The sequence below is a fragment of the Phasianus colchicus genome, chromosome 20 (genome assembly GCF_987193195.1).
Source record: "Phasianus colchicus chromosome 20, bPhaCol1.hap1.1, whole genome shotgun sequence".
NCBI classification, from domain to species: domain Eukaryota; kingdom Metazoa; phylum Chordata; class Aves; order Galliformes; family Phasianidae; genus Phasianus; species Phasianus colchicus.
The window spans coordinates 11,202,913-11,221,316 of NC_143455.1; the positions used below are offsets into that span (position 1 = coordinate 11,202,913).

At 40.6% G+C, this 18,404-nt stretch overlaps 1 protein-coding gene across 4 annotated transcripts in view; it reads left to right on the plus strand.

Moving 5' to 3' along the window:
• The window catches only part of LLGL2 (LLGL scribble cell polarity complex component 2), a 34,629-nt gene extending 19,320 nt beyond the window's left edge, over window positions 1–15,309 (plus strand). For 3 of the 4 annotated variants that reach the window (XM_031598609.2, XM_090121781.1, XM_090121780.1), the window contains 21 exons: window positions 314–476; window positions 671–803; window positions 1,507–1,561; window positions 1,751–1,905; window positions 4,893–5,110; window positions 5,605–5,672; window positions 6,056–6,209; window positions 6,318–6,422; window positions 6,699–6,991; window positions 7,230–7,383; window positions 7,685–7,835; window positions 8,504–8,620; window positions 9,143–9,309; window positions 10,081–10,345; window positions 10,889–11,042; window positions 11,647–11,684; window positions 12,497–12,544; window positions 13,086–13,128; window positions 13,456–13,510; window positions 13,947–14,008; window positions 14,674–15,309. In XM_031598609.2, coding sequence (XP_031454469.2) covers window positions 314–476; window positions 671–803; window positions 1,507–1,561; window positions 1,751–1,905; window positions 4,893–5,110; window positions 5,605–5,672; window positions 6,056–6,209; window positions 6,318–6,422; window positions 6,699–6,991; window positions 7,230–7,383; window positions 7,685–7,835; window positions 8,504–8,620; window positions 9,143–9,309; window positions 10,081–10,345; window positions 10,889–11,042; window positions 11,647–11,684; window positions 12,497–12,544; window positions 13,086–13,128; window positions 13,456–13,510; window positions 13,947–14,000 — 2,590 coding nt within the window. In that variant the 3' untranslated portion in view covers window positions 14,001–14,008; window positions 14,674–15,309. The remainder of the gene's footprint in view (window positions 1–313; window positions 477–670; window positions 804–1,506; window positions 1,562–1,750; window positions 1,906–4,892; window positions 5,111–5,604; window positions 5,673–6,055; window positions 6,210–6,317; window positions 6,423–6,698; window positions 6,992–7,229; window positions 7,384–7,684; window positions 7,836–8,503; window positions 8,621–9,142; window positions 9,310–10,080; window positions 10,346–10,888; window positions 11,043–11,646; window positions 11,685–12,496; window positions 12,545–13,085; window positions 13,129–13,455; window positions 13,511–13,946; window positions 14,009–14,673) is intronic. The other variant, XM_031598610.2, reaches the window with a different exon arrangement.
• Window positions 15,310–18,404: the final 3,095 nt, after the last annotated feature.

The window sequence follows — 18,404 nt, forward strand, 5'->3', positions numbered from 1 at the left end:
GTACAGTGCATACTGGGAGTTAATCTGCAAACCTTGTGCTCTGTTTATTGTATGCATTACAATCTTCAGATCCAGCCCCAGAACTCCCTGTAAGGTTTGAGTGAATGGGGGGAAATACTGGATACTGCCTATTTTGGCAGGCCTGGTTATAGGCCTTAGGTAAGGTTTTTCTGTTTCTTGAAAGATCTACAAAAAGATTACACTTATTCTCCTCTGGCTGCATTTTATTGCTTAATTTCTTTCTTGTACTTCAACTGTTATTACACTTGTACTGAGTTATACCAGAAATAAACATCTGTTTTCTCTTCTGCAGGATACCTGAAGATTACTGTAACAGACGATCATGTGAATTGGTAGAAGCCCTTCAGGAGCATCCTAAAAACCCTGACCAGATCCTGATTGGGTACAGCAGGGGCTTGATTGTTCTCTGGGACCGGCAGAATAACAAAGTGACACACCATTTCCTGGGCAGCCAGGTATTAACCCAATCCAAAGGCAGTTCTTATGGGAGGAAGAGCGCTCTCCTCTCAGGGCACTCTGAAGATAAGTGGATGCAGGAAGAGCTTGACAAAGCTTATTTCTCCCTTTCCCCTCCTGTTTTCCCTCGTCTCTCTCCCCCTCCTTTTCTTACTTTTAACTTGAGAGTACATCATTGTCTATTTCTTTTCAGCAACTGGAGAACCTCTCCTGGCAGAGGGATGGCAGTAAATTCATTAGTTGTCATTATGATGGAAGTTACACCCAGTGGCCAGTATCCAATGACAACAGGCAGTCTCTGCCTCTGGAAAACCTTGTGCCTTATGGTCAGTAAGTGAGATTTAGTTGTTGCACTTTCATTCAGGCTCACTTACAGCCTATGTGGGATATTCACAATGGGTTGTCCCTAGTGTTTTATCCTGATGGCAAAAGGCAGAACTGCCGTTTCAATGGGTTATGAGCCTGGATTAATTGATTTCAGTCCAGCCGTTTCTTGGATTTTTAAACTCCTTTGCATTGCTGAGTCAGTCTTGAACATGAAGAGCAAATGTGTTGAAGAATGTTCTTCCTTTATGAACAAGGTGTTGGTGATTGAGCTCATTGTTTTAGTTCAAGTGTCCTGTTCAACAGGAGTTGCTTGGATCTTCTGATTTGCAAAAACACATAAAATAGGGATGACCTCATTTTTCAAGTGAATAGAAGCTTTAGAAGCTCCCTATCATCTTTAACTTAATTTCTGGAATGTCTGTGTTTTTAACATTTTAATCATCTTCTGTACTCTGTTAGCTATCGGCAACATAGTTCAAAACTTTCCCTGAGTCTAAGTGTTGTTTTCCCGAGGAGTAACTGTGATCCGCATGTTCCAGCAGACTTGTTGTCTGATGTGGCTTGGTCTGGGGAAGTTTTGTTTTCTAGTTCAGGTGACTCTCCTTTTCTTGGTCACTGAGCTGACCTAAGTAAAGCAGAATAAAGAACATCTTAAGTGAGGATGCATTTCTTCAATTATGGTAACTAGCTCTGTTCTCATAGGTCCTTTTCCGTGCAAGGCCATCTCCAAGATCTACTGGCAGACAACAAGGAATGGGTAAGGTTGTGTTATATTCCTTCATCCTTAGCTTTGGAAAGGAGTACTTAAAGGATACAGTGTGCAATACCATAAGAGCACTTCAAAGGAGCTTTTTAAGATGTAGGTTTTTTTTTTGTCAAAGTTTGACTTTGTCTTTGAAGTTGTGCTTGCTCCTTACTTCAGCATATGCTGTGTCTTTCTCTTAAGGCTTCCTTACATTATATTCCAAGGAGGGATGCCCCGGGCTAGTTATGGTGACCGGCACAGTATCTCTGTTATTCATGGCAGCCAGCAAATAGCCTTTGACTTCACATCGCGAGTGATAGACTTCTTTATCATCTTCAGTTCAGAACCTACTGCAGGTATGTGGTCATCACTGAAGAGCTAGAATAGCTATGTACTCATCTAGAAATCTACCTGGTATAAGTAGCTTATGAATTATGAAGAAGTTGAATTGTCTGGGGGCTTTTGAGATTCGAAGTGAGAGATTTTGTCCTTTAAAAATGAAGTGTAAAATATTGACAGAAAGGATGAGCATCCATTAGAATATTATCTACTTCATTAGTGAGAAAAGATCTCTTAAGTTCATGTCTGCATAAGCAGGACACTGGACATAACCAGGTAGTAAAATCAAGATCTGAATATTGCTGTTTGAAAGCAGCATTTCAAAGAAGGCAACAATTAAAAATAGAATTTACTCCCACTGAGAAACTGTTTCTTTTATTTACTACGTGGATTTATGACTCGGCCTCTGGGTAATAAATCAGCACAGGGGGCAGAACCCAGGGTCAGTATGTAGGGAATTTAATTTACTTACTGCTGGTGAACCTGAATGTAAACAGCAAAATACAAAATAGCACTCATTCTGCAACATGTTTTAGTTTGTCAGATTTTTACTTCTGCTGAAGGACTTCTTTGTCTTTTCTTCCACTGTACCATGGAATTGTCAGGAGTTTTTCCCAAATGCTGATGTAGTTCTTGTTTGTGGTTAACTTGAAGAAACTGAAGGTAAAATTGTTATTTCAAGCTCAACAAATGTGCAGTATTGGAAGTTGCATCTAGACTTGTGCGGTTTTGTCTGATCCCTTTCAGTAGCTTGTAAGCAAATCTGCGTTGCTGAATCTTCCCAGGTTTTCTGGTTTGCCTAGTTGAATATTTTCCAGACCTATTTGTCTTGCGTGCTGTGAGTGGTGATGGTGACAGCTCTCAGCACGTGCTGTGCAGTAGCAGGCCTTCAAGTGTGTGTGTGTAGGTTGGCTCCCTCTGGCTTAGTGCATAAAACAGACTACAAATCTGGTGAAGGAATGTTGCTCCCTACTGGACTTCTTTAGCAGGCCTTCTTAAGTCATGAAATAGGTAGGGTGTTACTGAGGTGAACTGCTTGTATTGTATATGTTTGTTACTTTAGTCTTTACCTACACAGGGATGCTTTTTATAAACATCTTCCAATTGTGCTGAACCATTAGTTTTGAAGCACTGTTTATCTTTTTATCAATAAAGAAACCAGTCTCTTTCTATGAAGAAATAACATGCAGGAATTGAACTTTAAGTCCCTTTAGGATTAAGTAACTGAGATTAAGAGCCTTTATATTTTTACTTCCCAAGGATTGAAGCATCCAGTTAAACTATCTTCTAGTGACTACAGACAGGAGCTTCTACAGGGAGCTGAAGTTGTTGCACTTAAAAAAAAAATTACAATAAAATGAGGTTTCTGTTCTTAATGAGCTTTCTTGTGGCTGATTGCCTGAGCTTAGTTGGATGTACGTAGCTTGCCTTGTTTTCCCTTAAGCAGTCTTCCCTGCAATGGCAAAATGAAGGTATTAATTGTATACAAAACCCACTTAATTTAATAAGCGCAAAGCTCATGAGTTGCGGCATGGTGGTTAGTGGTGACTTTCCTCTATCCTAAATATGCTGTGAAAAGAATTTTGAAAAAGCACTAATACTACTTTTACTTTTCGTGGATGGGTGTATGTCAGTCATAGGGGAAAAAAAAACAACAAACCAGCATGCTTGCTACTTTAGCAGCTTAAAATAGATGTTTGCCATAAGCAATGAGCTCAGATATGTGCCTTTGTAGGGAAAATAATACTTTTAAAATAGTATATAAGGTTAATATTGGCAATAGTAGATATAGTGCAGGGCTGATCATGTATGATGTTATAGGTAATGTCATATCTGTCCTTTATTTAGAAGTTCACTGGGAACTGTGAGTGAACGCGTAATAAAGCATCTAAAACTGAATGTAAATTTTTTTTCTTTCACGAAGAAACTGAAATGATTAGTGCTGTATTTTGGCTGTTGCCAGACAGATGAAACTTGGGATGTCTAACTAATTGTGATGCCAAGTACTAATTTCTTGAAATTAATTCTACTGAGTGAACAGCCTTGGTATGTGTTTGCTTATTGGCATGCATTCTTGCAAGTATATTCTGGGGGAAATGAAGTACAAGATAGTAGGAATTGTCAGCAAAGAGCTGCAAGTTGGCTTTTGGCTCACGCTGATTACCGCCCCAGACCATTGCTGTGACAACACATTTAGAGCTATGCGTTGACTTAAATTTCCTCTAGATATGTTGTTACTGGATCCATGTTTTTGTTTTTTTCCCACTATTTATTATAGTGGCTATCATACATGTGTTACCATAATACAGTCCTTTCAGGGTAAATTTTTTCCACTTTGTTTAATTGGTTACAAAGAAAAATTTTCTTGATTGTGTCAGATGTCACCTATAAGATTATAGTAATAGATTTCTTTTTATATCTTGTCATATATGTATATAAATATATACATTGTATGATGTGCACGCTCTTTAAAAAGTGCAGAAAATGTGGCACAACACTCTAGAATCAGGGAAAACGGAGGAGTAAGAGAGCTGAATTGGAAACTCTCCTCAGCTCAGGCAGAAGAACATTCTGCAGAACCCAAGGCATTACTGTGTTTAAGCAGCTTACCTTAGATGAACTGTGGTTCTAACAACCACATGCTGAGCTGTATGCATTTCTGTCCACCGTATGCTGTTAATTAGCTGTAGGTAAGCCTAGAGTTCTGGCTGTATATATCTGTTGTGGTGTGTTTGAACTCATGATATGTAGCCATGGATGTTGCTAACATTTCATTTTATTCTGCAATGAGGTAAAGAAACATAATCTTTAGTGTCTTGAGATTTATTAATATTAGTGCCTTAATAGGCCCAGTAAAAACAGAAACGTTTAGTGGTATTGCCAACAAAAACATGTTTCTGTAGAGCTCCATGGTTGCAGTTTTAGTACAAGACTTACCAGAAGCTTGTTTATATTAATTTTGGGTAGTAATTTTTGTCAACATCAATGAATCTTGTTTCTGCAGAGTTTGATGACCCTTCTGCTATGGTGGTGCTGGCAGAAGAAGAGCTGATAGTTATAGATTTAAAATCTGCAGGCTGGCCAGCAATCCATCCTCCGTACTTGGCTTCTCTCCACTGCTCAGCCATCACTTGCTCACACCATGTCTCCAACATCCCACTGAAACTCTGGGAGAGGATTATTAGTGCTGGGAGCAAGCAGAATGTTCACTTCTCAAATATGGTATGGCAGCTTTAAAGGTACATGTGTTCCCATATATTTAAGAAGAGCTTGACTGCTCATTATGTGGGTGATCTGCACTGTTGAGTGCATGTGGACGGATGAGTCGTCAGCAGATGTCCTGCTTCTTAATAGAGTTGAGAAGAGCTTTTTTTCCAGAGCACTACCAGCAGTTACTCATGCTGGGGTATTAAAATGTTATTTTTTTCAGGCTTTGACAAGCTAGAAGGGAAATCTTAGCGTTCTCAGCTGTCAGTTATAACAAACTTCTCATTTAGAAGCATGGAGCTTTTGGCACAGCTTCTTGAGGAAATGTGAAGAGTGTCTTACACTGAAAAGCACAGCTGGCGTCAGAACATCTAATCCAAACAAAAGCTATAGCAGCAAGAACTGTTTCACTTCCATTTGCACTGAAGTTCATACTCTCCTCCTGACTGATATTCTCTCCACACTATCACTGCCTAGGAAGTCACTGTCTTCTCTTAATGTGTTTGTAGCCATGGCCAATTGATGGTGGTACCAGCATAGCTCCTGATCCTCCTCAGAGGGACTTGCTTCTAACAGGGTATGTACTAATAAAAATAATTAAAAAAAAAATAAATCACGGAGCCATTTTCAATTGCTTCTTGTCCTTTGAACTGAGGCTTTCATGTAAGATTAATGTCTGCTTATTTGGTAGAGAGAAGGCTGCAACTTCACAAATCTCCAAGCTGGGTTTGCTAGCTTTATAATGCTAAAATCTTCTGCTTGTGAGCAAACAGGATGTGGCATCCACAGATTATCCTATAATGTTGTTTTATTTGTGATCCTGAAGAGTTAGTTACCCATTCCACCTCACAAACGCCAGTGTAGAAGTGCCAGCAGTAATCCAGATTGGTTCAAAGGGAGCAATGTAAATACAGAACTTAGTCATGCAGGTTATGAAGCTTTTTTTTTTTCTTCATACAGGCATGAAGATGGCACTGTGCGGTTTTGGGATGCATCTGGTGTCTGCCTACATCTCCTTTATAAGCTAAGCACAGTGAGAGTGTTTCTCACAGATGCTGATCCCAATGATAATATGAACACAATGGGTGAGGATGAATGGCCTCCTCTTCGCAAGGTAAGATAGCTGTTGCTTGTAGAAGCTTTCTGAAAACCTGAGCAGTTTTGATTTTTTGCATAATTAATGCACCTGCAAAGTCTACCTACTGTGTGTTCTCTCACCTAGGTTGGTACATTTGACCCTTATAGCGATGATCCTAGACTTGGGATCCAGAAGATCTACCTGTGTAAATACAGTGGATACTTGGCTGTAGCTGGTACTGCGGGGCAGGTACTGAAATAAACCTTGTTTTTAGTGCAGATTGTCTCAGTGCAACTTGAAGATACGTTAAAGCTGGAAACGCCTATTTCTGTAGCAGTAAATTGGTTCAGTTGCTGGAAATGTTTTTTGTAGTTCTCTACTTTTTCAGATCTGTCTTTCAGATTTTATTTAACTCCTTATGAGCTCTGAGAAGTGCTCTGGTTTCTCAGCTGCGTAGAGGGCCTGGAGCTTGGAGGACTGCTTGAATAATAGAAACTGTAGCAGAACTTGTCCTCTTTCTTTCAGGTACTGGTGATGGAACTGAATGATGAAGGTGCAGAACATGTTGTTGATCATGTTGAAGCAGATCTCCTGCAGGACCAAGAGGGCTATCGATGGAAAGGTCATGAGAAACTGAAGACTCGAGATGGACCTGTTCAATTTGAAGCTGGTTTTCAGCCATTTGTCCTTGTCCAATGTCAACCACCAGCTGTCGTCACCTCACTGGCCCTTCACTCTGAGTGGAAGCTTGTGGCCTTTGGTACTAGTCATGGGTTTGGACTTTTTGATCACCAGCAGAAACGACTGGTTTTTGTCAAGTAAGTATCTTATTTTCTGAGTAATCCCCTGTTCATGATGATGTGAAATTGCTAACTGAGCATGTCATGAGAAGAGGTATCTTGAGAGCAATCAGTATAACAAGCCCTGTCTCAATTCTCCTTGAAGATCTTCAAGAACATAGACATATTCTTGTACAGCCATTTGTGTATGTCCTGTTAGACTCTTGGGAGTGTTTGTCACCCAGTGGAAACTGACAGTGTGTCTCCCTCCTTTCAGGTGTACACTTCATCCCAGTGATCAATTGGCTTTAGAAGGCCCACTGTCTCGGGTGAAGTCCTTGAAAAAGTCCCTCCGTCAGTCATTCAGGCGGATTAGAAGAAGCCGAGTGTCCAGTAGGAAGCGACGAGGAGGTGGTGGAAATACTTCAGAGGTGAGGGTTTTGCTTTTTTGGGTTCCATCTGCTTACGACATAGAACATGTAGGCTTCTGACTTAGACTGCCTAGAGCAGGAGATCGTTTACATACTGTTATCTATTGTTATGTAAGGGCAAAAATGTCTTCCAGTGCTACTACCTATTAAATAAAAATAGAATTTTAGTGAAAATATACTCTTCTCAAGTTGAACCTATGATTCAGAATATATCTGATTACTGTTATGAAGGTGCTTTCCCTTTCTTTTGCTGCTGTTCTTACTATTTCACTCTCATCCCTATCTCTCCTCATCTTTGAAGACACATGAAGCAAATGGCAAATTTGACCAAGGCATATTACAGGAAATGGAACTGGCTCCAGTCCAGCGAAAGATTGAAGCCCGTTCTGCAGAAGACTCTTTCACTGGCTTTGTGCGCACCTTATATTTTGCTGATACCTTCTTGAGAGACAGTGAGTAGAAAAGACGTCTCCTTTCTTCTGGATAGTTTTTTTTCTCCTTTTGCCAAGGAATACATTAGGATCTACTGCCTGGAAATTTCAGTGCCTTCTGTATCCTACTTTGTGTTATACCAAAAAACTAATATAGAACAAGAGCATCTGTTGTCATGCAGAATTGTTATCTAGCCATTCTGGCTGCTGGCTAATTCAAGGCAAGTATTAGTTCATCTTTCGATGCAGTCTGTATATATGGTTTTCAAAGGTGATAGAATGACTTCTGGCTTGTGAGTATAGACTTTTCCTTATCTCATTGCTTTGAAGTTCATCCTTGCCCCAGCAGAGAATTTAATTTTGCTGAGAGTGATTGGTACTGTGCATCAGAGCCCAAGCTGATACTGTGCCTAGGTTTTCCTTGCTCATCCCTGATAAAAATGTGAAAAATGGATGCAGTACTTGTTGTGAATGATGGAAGCACCATTCTGTTCCTTTTGCTCGCATGCTGTGTTCTCGCTTCAGAGCTTCTGACAGAGGCATATTGGAAAGAGAAGTGCTAAGAACCTGTAGTTTCCCTGGCAAGCCTGCCCCTAATATAAAACTATTTAGGATGCAAACAAAGGGAGGATGTAAATAACTTGTGTGTGTCCAAGGTGGCTAGCTCATGAGCTCTCTTGTTGCTCTAGGCTCCCGCCACTGCCCATCCTTGTGGGCAGGCACCAATGGAGGTACAGTCTATGCCTTCTGTCTACGTGTTCCACCAGCAGAGAGAAGGATGGATGAACCTGTCAGGGCAGAGCAGGGTGAGTATGCTTTGTGAAAGCTAGTGTCCTTGTGGATCTGAGCTATCGCTTTTGTAAGTATGAGTTGCATGTCTTTAGCCACAGAAACAGGAAGGCAAGGTAGCTCAATTACTGCTTTTTGAGAGTGGAGCTAAATGAAGCAGCATCTGAGATAGATGACACTACAGTAACTGAACTGCAGAGTAAGTGAACTGCAGTACTGTGTGATGTACTTTAGCTATATTTCCCACTAACTTCAGAAGTCTAAACTTACATCAGCTGCTACTGAAGTTGAACATCAAGCCACAGTGCGCATACCTTATTTTGACAGTTCTACCTGTTATCTTTATGGTTACTAATAATGGTTACTGTTTAACAAGAACCATTTATGTTCAAATATCCTTTAATTCCTAAATCTTTTTAGTCAGTGTTTCTATGGAAATGTTATATAGGTCTCCAGCTCTAAGAGGAAGTGTGTGAGGTTTTAAAAGTGTCTCTGACTACACTCCTGTTATCTTTTTGTTTTTCATCTTGCTTGACTAGCGAAAGAAATTCAGCTGATGCACAGGGCTCCTGTTGTGAGTATACTTGTCTTGGATGGGCGCAATGTACCTCTCCCGGAACCTCTGGAAGTAGCACATGACCTTTCTAAGAGCCCTGATATGCAAGGCAGCCATCAATTACTGGTGGTATCCGAAGAGCAATTTAAGGTGAGTATCATTCAGGAGGTATGTATGGACTTCTGCCTAAAATCTGCTAGAGTCCTGCACAGTGTTCAGTGGCAGGAGAACTCTTGGGAGTGCTTATTCATCAGTGCTGTTATAACACTCCTGGGGCGACATTTTTGTTTGGTATAGTCCATGAATTAGGTGTATGATGACAAATTAGGTGTATGGTTCTGCATAATGATGTGCATGGTTGGCATATGCATTTTATTCCAATATTTCTAATACTCTTCAGCTGAGGTAGCTTCTGCTTTTGAGAAACAGCTTTAACTGTGATTAGTTAGTTGGTTGTAATGCTACACAGAAGCAATAGTTGGTAGGTGTTTTTATGAAGCAACCAAAAAGTTTCTTGTTTTGGTATGCTAGCCAGTCAGTGTAGAGGAGAAGGCTTTAAGTAGCTTGCTGTAGGCTTTTAAATACAGAAGATTGCACAGTGTAAACCCCCTTTTTTTTCTGTAAAAATTTGTAGCCAAATGTGAAAGGATCTTGAAATAATTAGTAGAGAAATGCAATTTGCAGCCTGAAGAGTAAAACCCCCTGTTATCAGAACAAGCAGATTCAGAACAGAAGCAGATTCTAACACTGACTGTGGCAGGTTACTTGTCCCATGAATGGGAAGCCAGATTGACTCAGGTTACACTTGAGTGTATTCATTGTGAATGAAAACACTGTTAAAGGAAGGAGCTGCACATGTCTTGGGGTGCAGCCGTGACCTTTGTTCAGGAAGGAGAATCATTGTCTTGTTTCTGTTGACAGGTTTTTACACTGCCCAAGGTTAGCTCAAAACTGAAGCTCAAGCTGACAGCACTGGAAGGCTGTAGAGTAAGAAAAGTGATGGTTGCTAACTTTGGCAGCTGCAAGACTGATGATTACAATGAAAATGACCTGGCTGTCCTGACTAACCTGGGAGACATTCAGATAATCTCACTGCCCTTCCTGAAGTTACAGATTCGTTACCCTTGCATTCGTAAAGAGGATGTGAGTGGCATTGCATCCTGTGTTTTCACTAAATATGGCCAAGGTGAGGCTTCTCCCAGAATATCTGACCCTACTGTGTGTTTGAAACAATGGAATAGCGAGTGTAGGGCTTAATGTTTAGAACTAGCTGTTCTGGGCATCATCCTGGTGTCTGGAGATATGAGAGTGGCTCTCTGAGCAGCAGGAACTGTAAAAATAGCTGCATTGTGACTCCTATTACCTGTGGCTCAACGCTCAGGAATGTAAAAATTGGCATCCAACATTTTATGACTGTTGAAGGCTCATCTCTTCTTTGCAGTTCAGTTTTTACATTTTTTTCTGCTGCTTTTCAGGAGTGTGAGCACTGCAAGGTAGTTATCTTTCAACATAATACTGCTTAGTCTCTAGGCTAACCAATCCTTGGGAAACTGAGGTAATGTTGTCCTCAATGATTCTACCTTATTTAAAGAGGAGGAAATGCAACTCCTTTCTGCCAGAGAGTACCCTTAGAATATAGGGTGGTTTTTTTTTTTTTTTTTTTTTTTTTTTTGGCTAACCTCTATTTTCTGGGTTTGAGAATTGCTTATATATTTACAATCCTCTATAGGCTTCTATCTCGTCTCACCATCGGAGTTTGAGAGGTTTTCCCTTTCTACCAAATGGTTAGTGGAGCCCCGGTGTGTTGTGGATGTGCCAGAAGTTTCAAGCAACAATCACACGCACAGTAGATCTGTCATGGAGAATGCTTCAAGAAAATCCAGGTAAAGACTGTAAAACTGTCATATTGATTGCATCTGAACATTGGGATCTGCTCCTGTGTTGCAGTTGATACGAGCAAGCAGTATTATGAGTTCTTTTGTCTCCCTTTCTATGTTGGTAGAAGCTTTTCAATGACAACATTTCTAGATGTATTGAAATGAGAAAATGTAACCTTCTCCCTGTTGGTTTTCCTGCTTCTGTACAGCTGCTGGGACAAAGCAGTCAAGCATTGGGAGTGGCTAGAGTCATAAACTCTAAGCTCTAGCTTGTGTGACTTGTTCTTCAACATTATCAAACTGAATCCTGATTCTTGGAAATCTGGGAGGCTATGCATTGCTGAAGAAATTAAATTATTGCTCTGAGAGAAAATCTAGTGTTCCTCCTCTCAGAACTTCAGCACATAGTGGTAGACTATTTTTAGGTACTCTTGGGTCCATAGAATTCTTTATCACCAACAAACAATCAAGACCTTACTACATTCTTGATTAACAAGCCGTTTAGTTAACGTGTAGTGGAATTTCTTGTACCTGCCAAGAAGATTTGTGAATTCTCTGCACCTACTGTCTCAGAGTCAGTGTTTGTTTTCTGTCACCTTTCCTTTCCCAGGTGTTCAGGAAGAAGTTTGGGTGACTATGGAGAAGATGGTAAGCAAAAATTATTGTACTCAGTATAGCATGATGACATGTAAATTCTTCAAGTACTGTAGCAATAGGAAAGATGTTATTTTCTGCTTAAGAAAAGGGAAAGTAAGAAGAGAAACTAGTGAAGGATTCTGACCTGCCTGGACACAGTTACTAAGGTAGATAGGGTTGGCAAAGCTGCCTAGAAAGGATAGAACATAGTTTTTGCTGGAAGAGACTGTAAGAAGATGAATCTGAAATTACAGATTGTATGTTTTGTTGGCTGAATAGTCTTGCTGGGAAAAAAAAAAACATCTCCATATGTGAGAGGCTTTAAGAATTAGTTATGAAGCATTCATTGTAGTCAACAGGTACTTAGTGAGGAAAAAAATCAAAACAGTTCTATTGTGGGAATGTAAGTATGAGTAGTAGCAGATATAACTGCTTTAAGCCACTTTCAGATCACCCAAGAAAGGTAGCAGTCATAATCCTTTCTGAGGATCAAGGCTCACCAAATACCCCAAAGGAGGTGATCTCTAAGTAGGTATCCTTCCTACTCTTCCTACTAAAGGCTGCCAGCCTTTAAATGAGCTTAGAGAGAGGCAGACCCAGGGTCACCCTTTCTGGTCCCACAGGTGAATTGCTTCCATCTGTGGTTGCAGGGCTGGCTATGCCCCTTCACCAGGTGCTCAATCACTGGTTCAGGCTGTGACCTGACGGTTTCCATACAGGAAAGGATAAATGTTTTTAGATCAAAGCTTTTTTTCAACTTTTTTGGTTTTCTATTTTTTAATTTTTATTTTACTTTTTTTTTTTTTTTTTTTTTTTTTTTAAAGAAAGGAATTCTGGAAGGCTGATGGATCGTGCCTTACTCAATGATGAAAGTGAGTGAAATGAAATCTTGCTAAAATCGAGGAATCTGCCTTTCTTGATGGGGAAAGAAGAAAGTTGCTGGGGATTTTGAGTTTCAGCCTTCAATCCTAAGTGATCTGAAGTTACGTGAGACTGGTAGAAATACTGTGTTTGTTTTCCCACGAGTTAGAAGAAATAAGGGGTTAGGCTGATAGTCGTGTCCCAAGGCGGGAGTTCTTACACTTAACTGCATTCACCACAGTGTTAAGAGAAGGACCTTTACTTTCTAGTAAGGCTTGTGTGAAATGACAGCTGGAATCAACTGTTTATTTTAGTTCTCATGTACACCATTGCTGGTAACACTTCATCTAGCACTAGCTTCCGTCCTTTATGCCAGCCTATTCAGTAAAAGCCCGTACTGCTGAAGGGGAATGATATTAAAAGGTTTGACCTTCTGTGGAAGGAAGCAAGTTTTACAGGCTTCTCTGCTGGGAGGTGGAATGCAGCTAGTCTGCTGCCTTGAAAGCAGATCTCTGCTGTCATAGCTCACTGTTTTAACTCTTGGCTTTCCAGAAGTCCTGAAGGAGATCCAGAGTACTCTGGAGGGGGGAAGAGGGTGAGTATCTACCAACTTCTGTTTCTAAGGGTGGGGGTGACAAGGGAGGGCATTTCTAGTGACAGTAGGGCAGTGCCCAACAAGAGATGGTAGAGCTCCTTGTGCTAGAGCCTGTTCGTGTACATGTCCCATGGACTGTCAAAGGGAAGAAGAGTTTGAGAGATGCTGGTTCTTTTTCACATGTTGTCCCTATATATATATATATGTGTATATATATATATATATATATATATATATATATATATATATATGTATGTATGTATATATATATATATATTTTTTTTTTAATAATGAATAATGCTTTGTCTCTTTCTCTCCGAAAAGCAGGAGAGATCACATTCCCACATCCCAAAGGAACAGGACTCTGACTATTCGCATACAGGTTTATATTTGTGTCAACCCATACTGATCTAAGGTCAGGCCACAAGGGCTTAATTGGCCGAGGATGGGACTCTGGAGTTTTAATCCTGGCTTGACACTTGTCACTTGGACATATTCAGTATCTCTGCTCCCATTCTGTCTGTACAGTAGAGCTAAGCTACCACCATGGGTGCGGGGCTTTATCTTGTATCCTTAGAATACTGATGTTCAGGTGCCAGGGGTTACAGAAATGTAGACAAAGGACTACTATTTGCAACGGATGCAGGAAGCTTGGTGGGATTGGTAACTGCTGGTGCATAAGGATAAGTGACTGCCTGACATGCTCTGCTCTGCGCACTTGCTCTGGACACTACTTAATCCTGGTTTTCTGTCAGCAGCTGGGAGAGAATGTCTTTGTACTGCATCACAGTAACAAAACTTATCTTGTGTCATTGCAGGAGCTTTGCAGAAAGAAATTTGGCAAGAAGTCCAGTAGGACACAGACTAAGTAATGGAGGAGGTAGGTGAGGCAAAAGTTACTTAGGCCAACTGAAGTAGCAAAAGGAAAAACACAAAATTATAACATTCAGCTGATATAAATGGTTTGCAATAGTGCAGACCTCCATTCTGAATTTTCCAGGCTGGGAATCTGCTAGCTGTGTGTTGTTGTACCACTGTTCAGCACCTTATGTGCCACACGAATAAATATGCTGGATCAGTTTTAAACGAATAAAGAAGAGTCCTTTGAAGGCTCCTTCATGACTCTTAATGGAAAACAAGCATGAAAGGCAGCCAGAGCTCACAGCAATAATCTGTTGAAACTTAGGACTGTCAAATAAATGGATGCCTTTACTAAGCAGAACAGAATGCACGGGATGCTCTTCCCTTTATGCTTGAAAAAAGGTTTGAATAGTGACAACGGCAACATGAGTCTGTATTAATTATGAACACCCATTGGCAGAAGATAGAGGGAGAGTTATTATGCAGGACATTGTCCTTCGGAATAATCTCTCACCTATCATAGAAGTGTGTGTGTGCAAAGATGCACATTCTTAGAGTTTTTGGGCCCAGTGTGAATTCTTGTAGTGACACACTGATACACACCAAAGGGGCCAAATACTAGTTTCTCTCATTAACTTTAAAATTCTGTTTTCTAAATGGCTTTTACGTTCTTATATCCCACAGCAGACTGACCAGAATTCATCAAGGACTTTTCTGGGATTGGATTGCGTGCCATAATACTACTGATTGGGCGAACCGTCCCTGGGGAGAGCACAGCAGTGTTCCCTGTATCACAGGCTGCTCAGCTGCAACTTGCATGCATATGCATGTCTGCCTTGGCCTCCCCTTTTAGTGCCTCGTTAGACATCTCTTGGAGCCTGCCTTACATTAGGACTGAAGTGGATTGCCAGATCTAATGCACCACAAGCCTCTGAGTGCATCTAACTTTTAAATGTTTGCACATTTCTCTTTTCTACTGGGCTGGGTTTTAAATTATAAATACTACTGCGTTGGTGCAGGATTTTAATAAATGAGCACTGTTACCTCCAACTGGTATAAAATTTTTTTTGTACCATTTTTTAAAATTATATGGGTATTTCAGCCTTAATGAACATTTTATGAATTTACTTAACAAAAAACAAAACGTGAAATAATATATGCTAGATTCCTGTGACTGCTGTATATGGTATCTGAATGAGTAACTTTGATATTTGTTTGCTGTGGTACTGCTAACTGGCTTCATGGATTTTAGTAGAATCTATTTTTGTAGCCATTCAAATCAGAGGAAAACTAATCAAACCTGACTATTTTTCAACACAATGTTGCTTTTTTTTTTTTTTTTTTTTGGAAATAAAACTCTGAATTCCATTTTGTGATCCTTGTTTGCTGTCATATCCATTCTTTGCATTAGCAATTCCTTTCATACAGGTAACAGGCTCATGCCTACTTACCCCTTGAGGAATGTGGAGCTGTTCTTTGACCAGCGGAGACGATGAACACTCCTGCAGATTCAACAGCCTCATTAAGCAAGATGATTGCTTAGAGAAGATGTGTGTGGCAAGCAAGTTGATTGTATCAGTGTCCTGCAATCTGTGCATTAGGTAGCCAGGAAAGAGCATTTCCTGGGGATAACACAGTGACACTCATCTATTCTTCAAGAGAATATGGTTGAAGAGTTCAGGTGAGGTTTGGAGCACCCTTCCTTCTAGAAGTATTAGCATCTCCTTTGAGGCCTAATTTATCTCTAATGAAGTTTTGGAGAGCCTGCTTTGTGACTGAGTGAGATCTGATGTTAGTTTCCATTTCCTTTTTTCTCCTAGCCTTGTTATTTCCTTGTTTCTATATCTGCAGAGTTGAGACTAACAGGAAGGTGGCCTGCTATACTCTGCCTCTTGTGCCAGACATTGATGTTGCAAATTTACAGAAAAGTATGTTTTAATCATTACCTTCTGAGTTGGTGTGACTATGTGCATCATCGTGGTGCATCTGGCTGCTTCTTTCTGCTCCTCACAGATGGACAGATTCTAATGCAATTTCTGAGTATTTCATTTGTTGGCAGGCTTGGGTTAACTGACATAGTAGTCCTGCTCAGGGCAGAAGTGGTTAATATAATCTCTCCTCTTTTGGCCTATGTAGCTTGAAAAATTCATTAACCCCCATTCCCCCTGAACGAGTTAAATATCAAAAATGCTACCATAATTTATATACCCCTAAATGAATTTGTTTTTAAAAATAAAATGGACTTTACGTATGCAAGCTTCTTGTTATATTCTTGAGAACACAAGGCAGACTATTAATGGGATTGCAGCTAAGTTCTGTATTGAAATATGGCAGATTCTTACTAGCAGTGCTTGTTTGAAACCTACAGCTGAAGGACTCAGTGGAATAAGCTGCTTGATTTATTGTTTTTGAGGAGTGGCACTAACAATTCTTTCTTAGAAATACTATGTTTAAAATACAAGAGAAAGAGCAAAGCAGGAGGAAGACTAGAACTCACACTGACCTTTCAGTTAAACTCAGAGCAGAGCAGGAGGAGATGGAAAGACTCCTGCATGACTTTCAAAACTAGTCTGTTTTTCTTTGTGCTAACAGAAAATTCCTACCATGTAAAATCAATAATGGAACGTTCATGAAGGATGCATTCTCCAATCAATATCTCTAAACAGTTTGTGAACGTAACATGGAGAGGAAAAAAAAATCCCTCTGTATCTCCCCCTGTAATGGGAACTGTTAGGTTGTTGCCTGAACCTCCCTAACCTCATTTAAGGTCTGGCAGCTGCAATGGAAGTATCTCTACTTGAAAACTGCCTCCTTTGGAGCATTCAGCAATCCCTGACCCTCAGAAAGGGATAAGCAATTCCTTATTTTTGGATTGTGACCTCTACCTTTCTTGGGTGATCTAAAAGTGGTTTAAAGCAGCTGTATCTGCCGCCGCCTATCCTTACACCCACCTTCAAGAACTGCCTTTTGAGTCTTGCTGTTAGCATTAATCTGCCTCTCAGATGACAGTAATAATAGCAGCTTGTTTCTGATCAGAGGCTTCAGCTGCTGCCAAAATCCTTGAGTTTTGTCTACCTCTATTTTTCATTTGAACTGCTTGTCTAGGATCTCTTAGGGGCTTGCTGTTTCCAAGAGGTAATTCTTAATGCTTGGAAGCACCTAGAGGGCTCATTGGCTGTTATTACTTTATTGCCAGTAAGGGTTTGGCCAGTGTTCTCCCTCTGTTGTGCTCTCTATGGGGTCTAGCATCATAGTGTCCTTTCACTGCAGGAGCTGATCTGCTGTTAACACTGGCTGCCAGTGCTTGAAAAAAGTCCCCCATAGCTATGCTGGCAGCATGTCCCCTAGCCCTTGCAGGCCTGTTTCATTTCAGAGGGGAAAGTCTTGAATCCAAAAATAAAGTCAAAGCTTTCCACATTTGAATGCACAAATTTGTACCTGTTACAGGATTCTATTTTATAGTAGCCTGAGCTTGAGGTTGTATGCCTTCTTGAAACATGAGTTCCTTCATAGGGTTTGCATATTTCATGCCAAAATTCACTAGTTATAGAAAAGGGTCTGGTAGTTTTACAGACAAGTACATCCTGCTGTTTTAACACAGGTACAAGCAGATAAACGTATGCTGGTAAGTGAAGGAATTTTTTCTGCATCTGAATGGTGCCTTATGATCTTGCCATATAGTCTGGAGTAAGGGAAAGCAGCAATATTAGCTGCAGGCTGGTGGGTCTGGCCTGCACATTTAGGAGAAAGCTCACCATCAGCTCAGCTTACACGTGAGGTGAATTTTCACCAGGATGACAAACAGAACTTATGCAAAGTTGTATGTATGCAAAAGATGATGATGCCTTAGAATGGGATACAAACACCATGGAGCAATAGCAGATTAAAATAAAATAATTAAAAAACTGGCTCACTGCTTCTGCCAACCAGTGATAGTTCAAGACTACAATCTCTACCTCGAGAGATGCTGCTCCCTCAGCTCATAACTCTTAAATGAGGATGAAGAGGAGTGGATCCTGCCTCCAACCCTTCTGCTCGCTGAGGTGCAGTGCACGCACCTGAGCTCCTGGGTTAGCCACGCCTCCTCACCTGGTGCTCAACCGTTTGCTCAGGCCATGACCTGGCAATTCCACTGCAAAAGGAAACGGGTGAGGAGTAAAGATGAAAGAAGGGAGTGGCCTCTTTCAAGTGACAGTCATAAAGTCAATTTAGCTATAATATGAAACATTGCCTTCTCTGCTTGATTCTTTCTACCTTAATCTTTGCAAGTTTATTAGCTTCTGTGGGGATTATCAAATATCTGGATATACAGTGACGTTCGTTCCAGGGTCTCTGCCGCCACCACGTGGCTAAGTGCGGAACTGCACCGAAAGCAGGCGGAATGGTTGAGTTTGGGGGAAGGTGGTGGTGGCTCG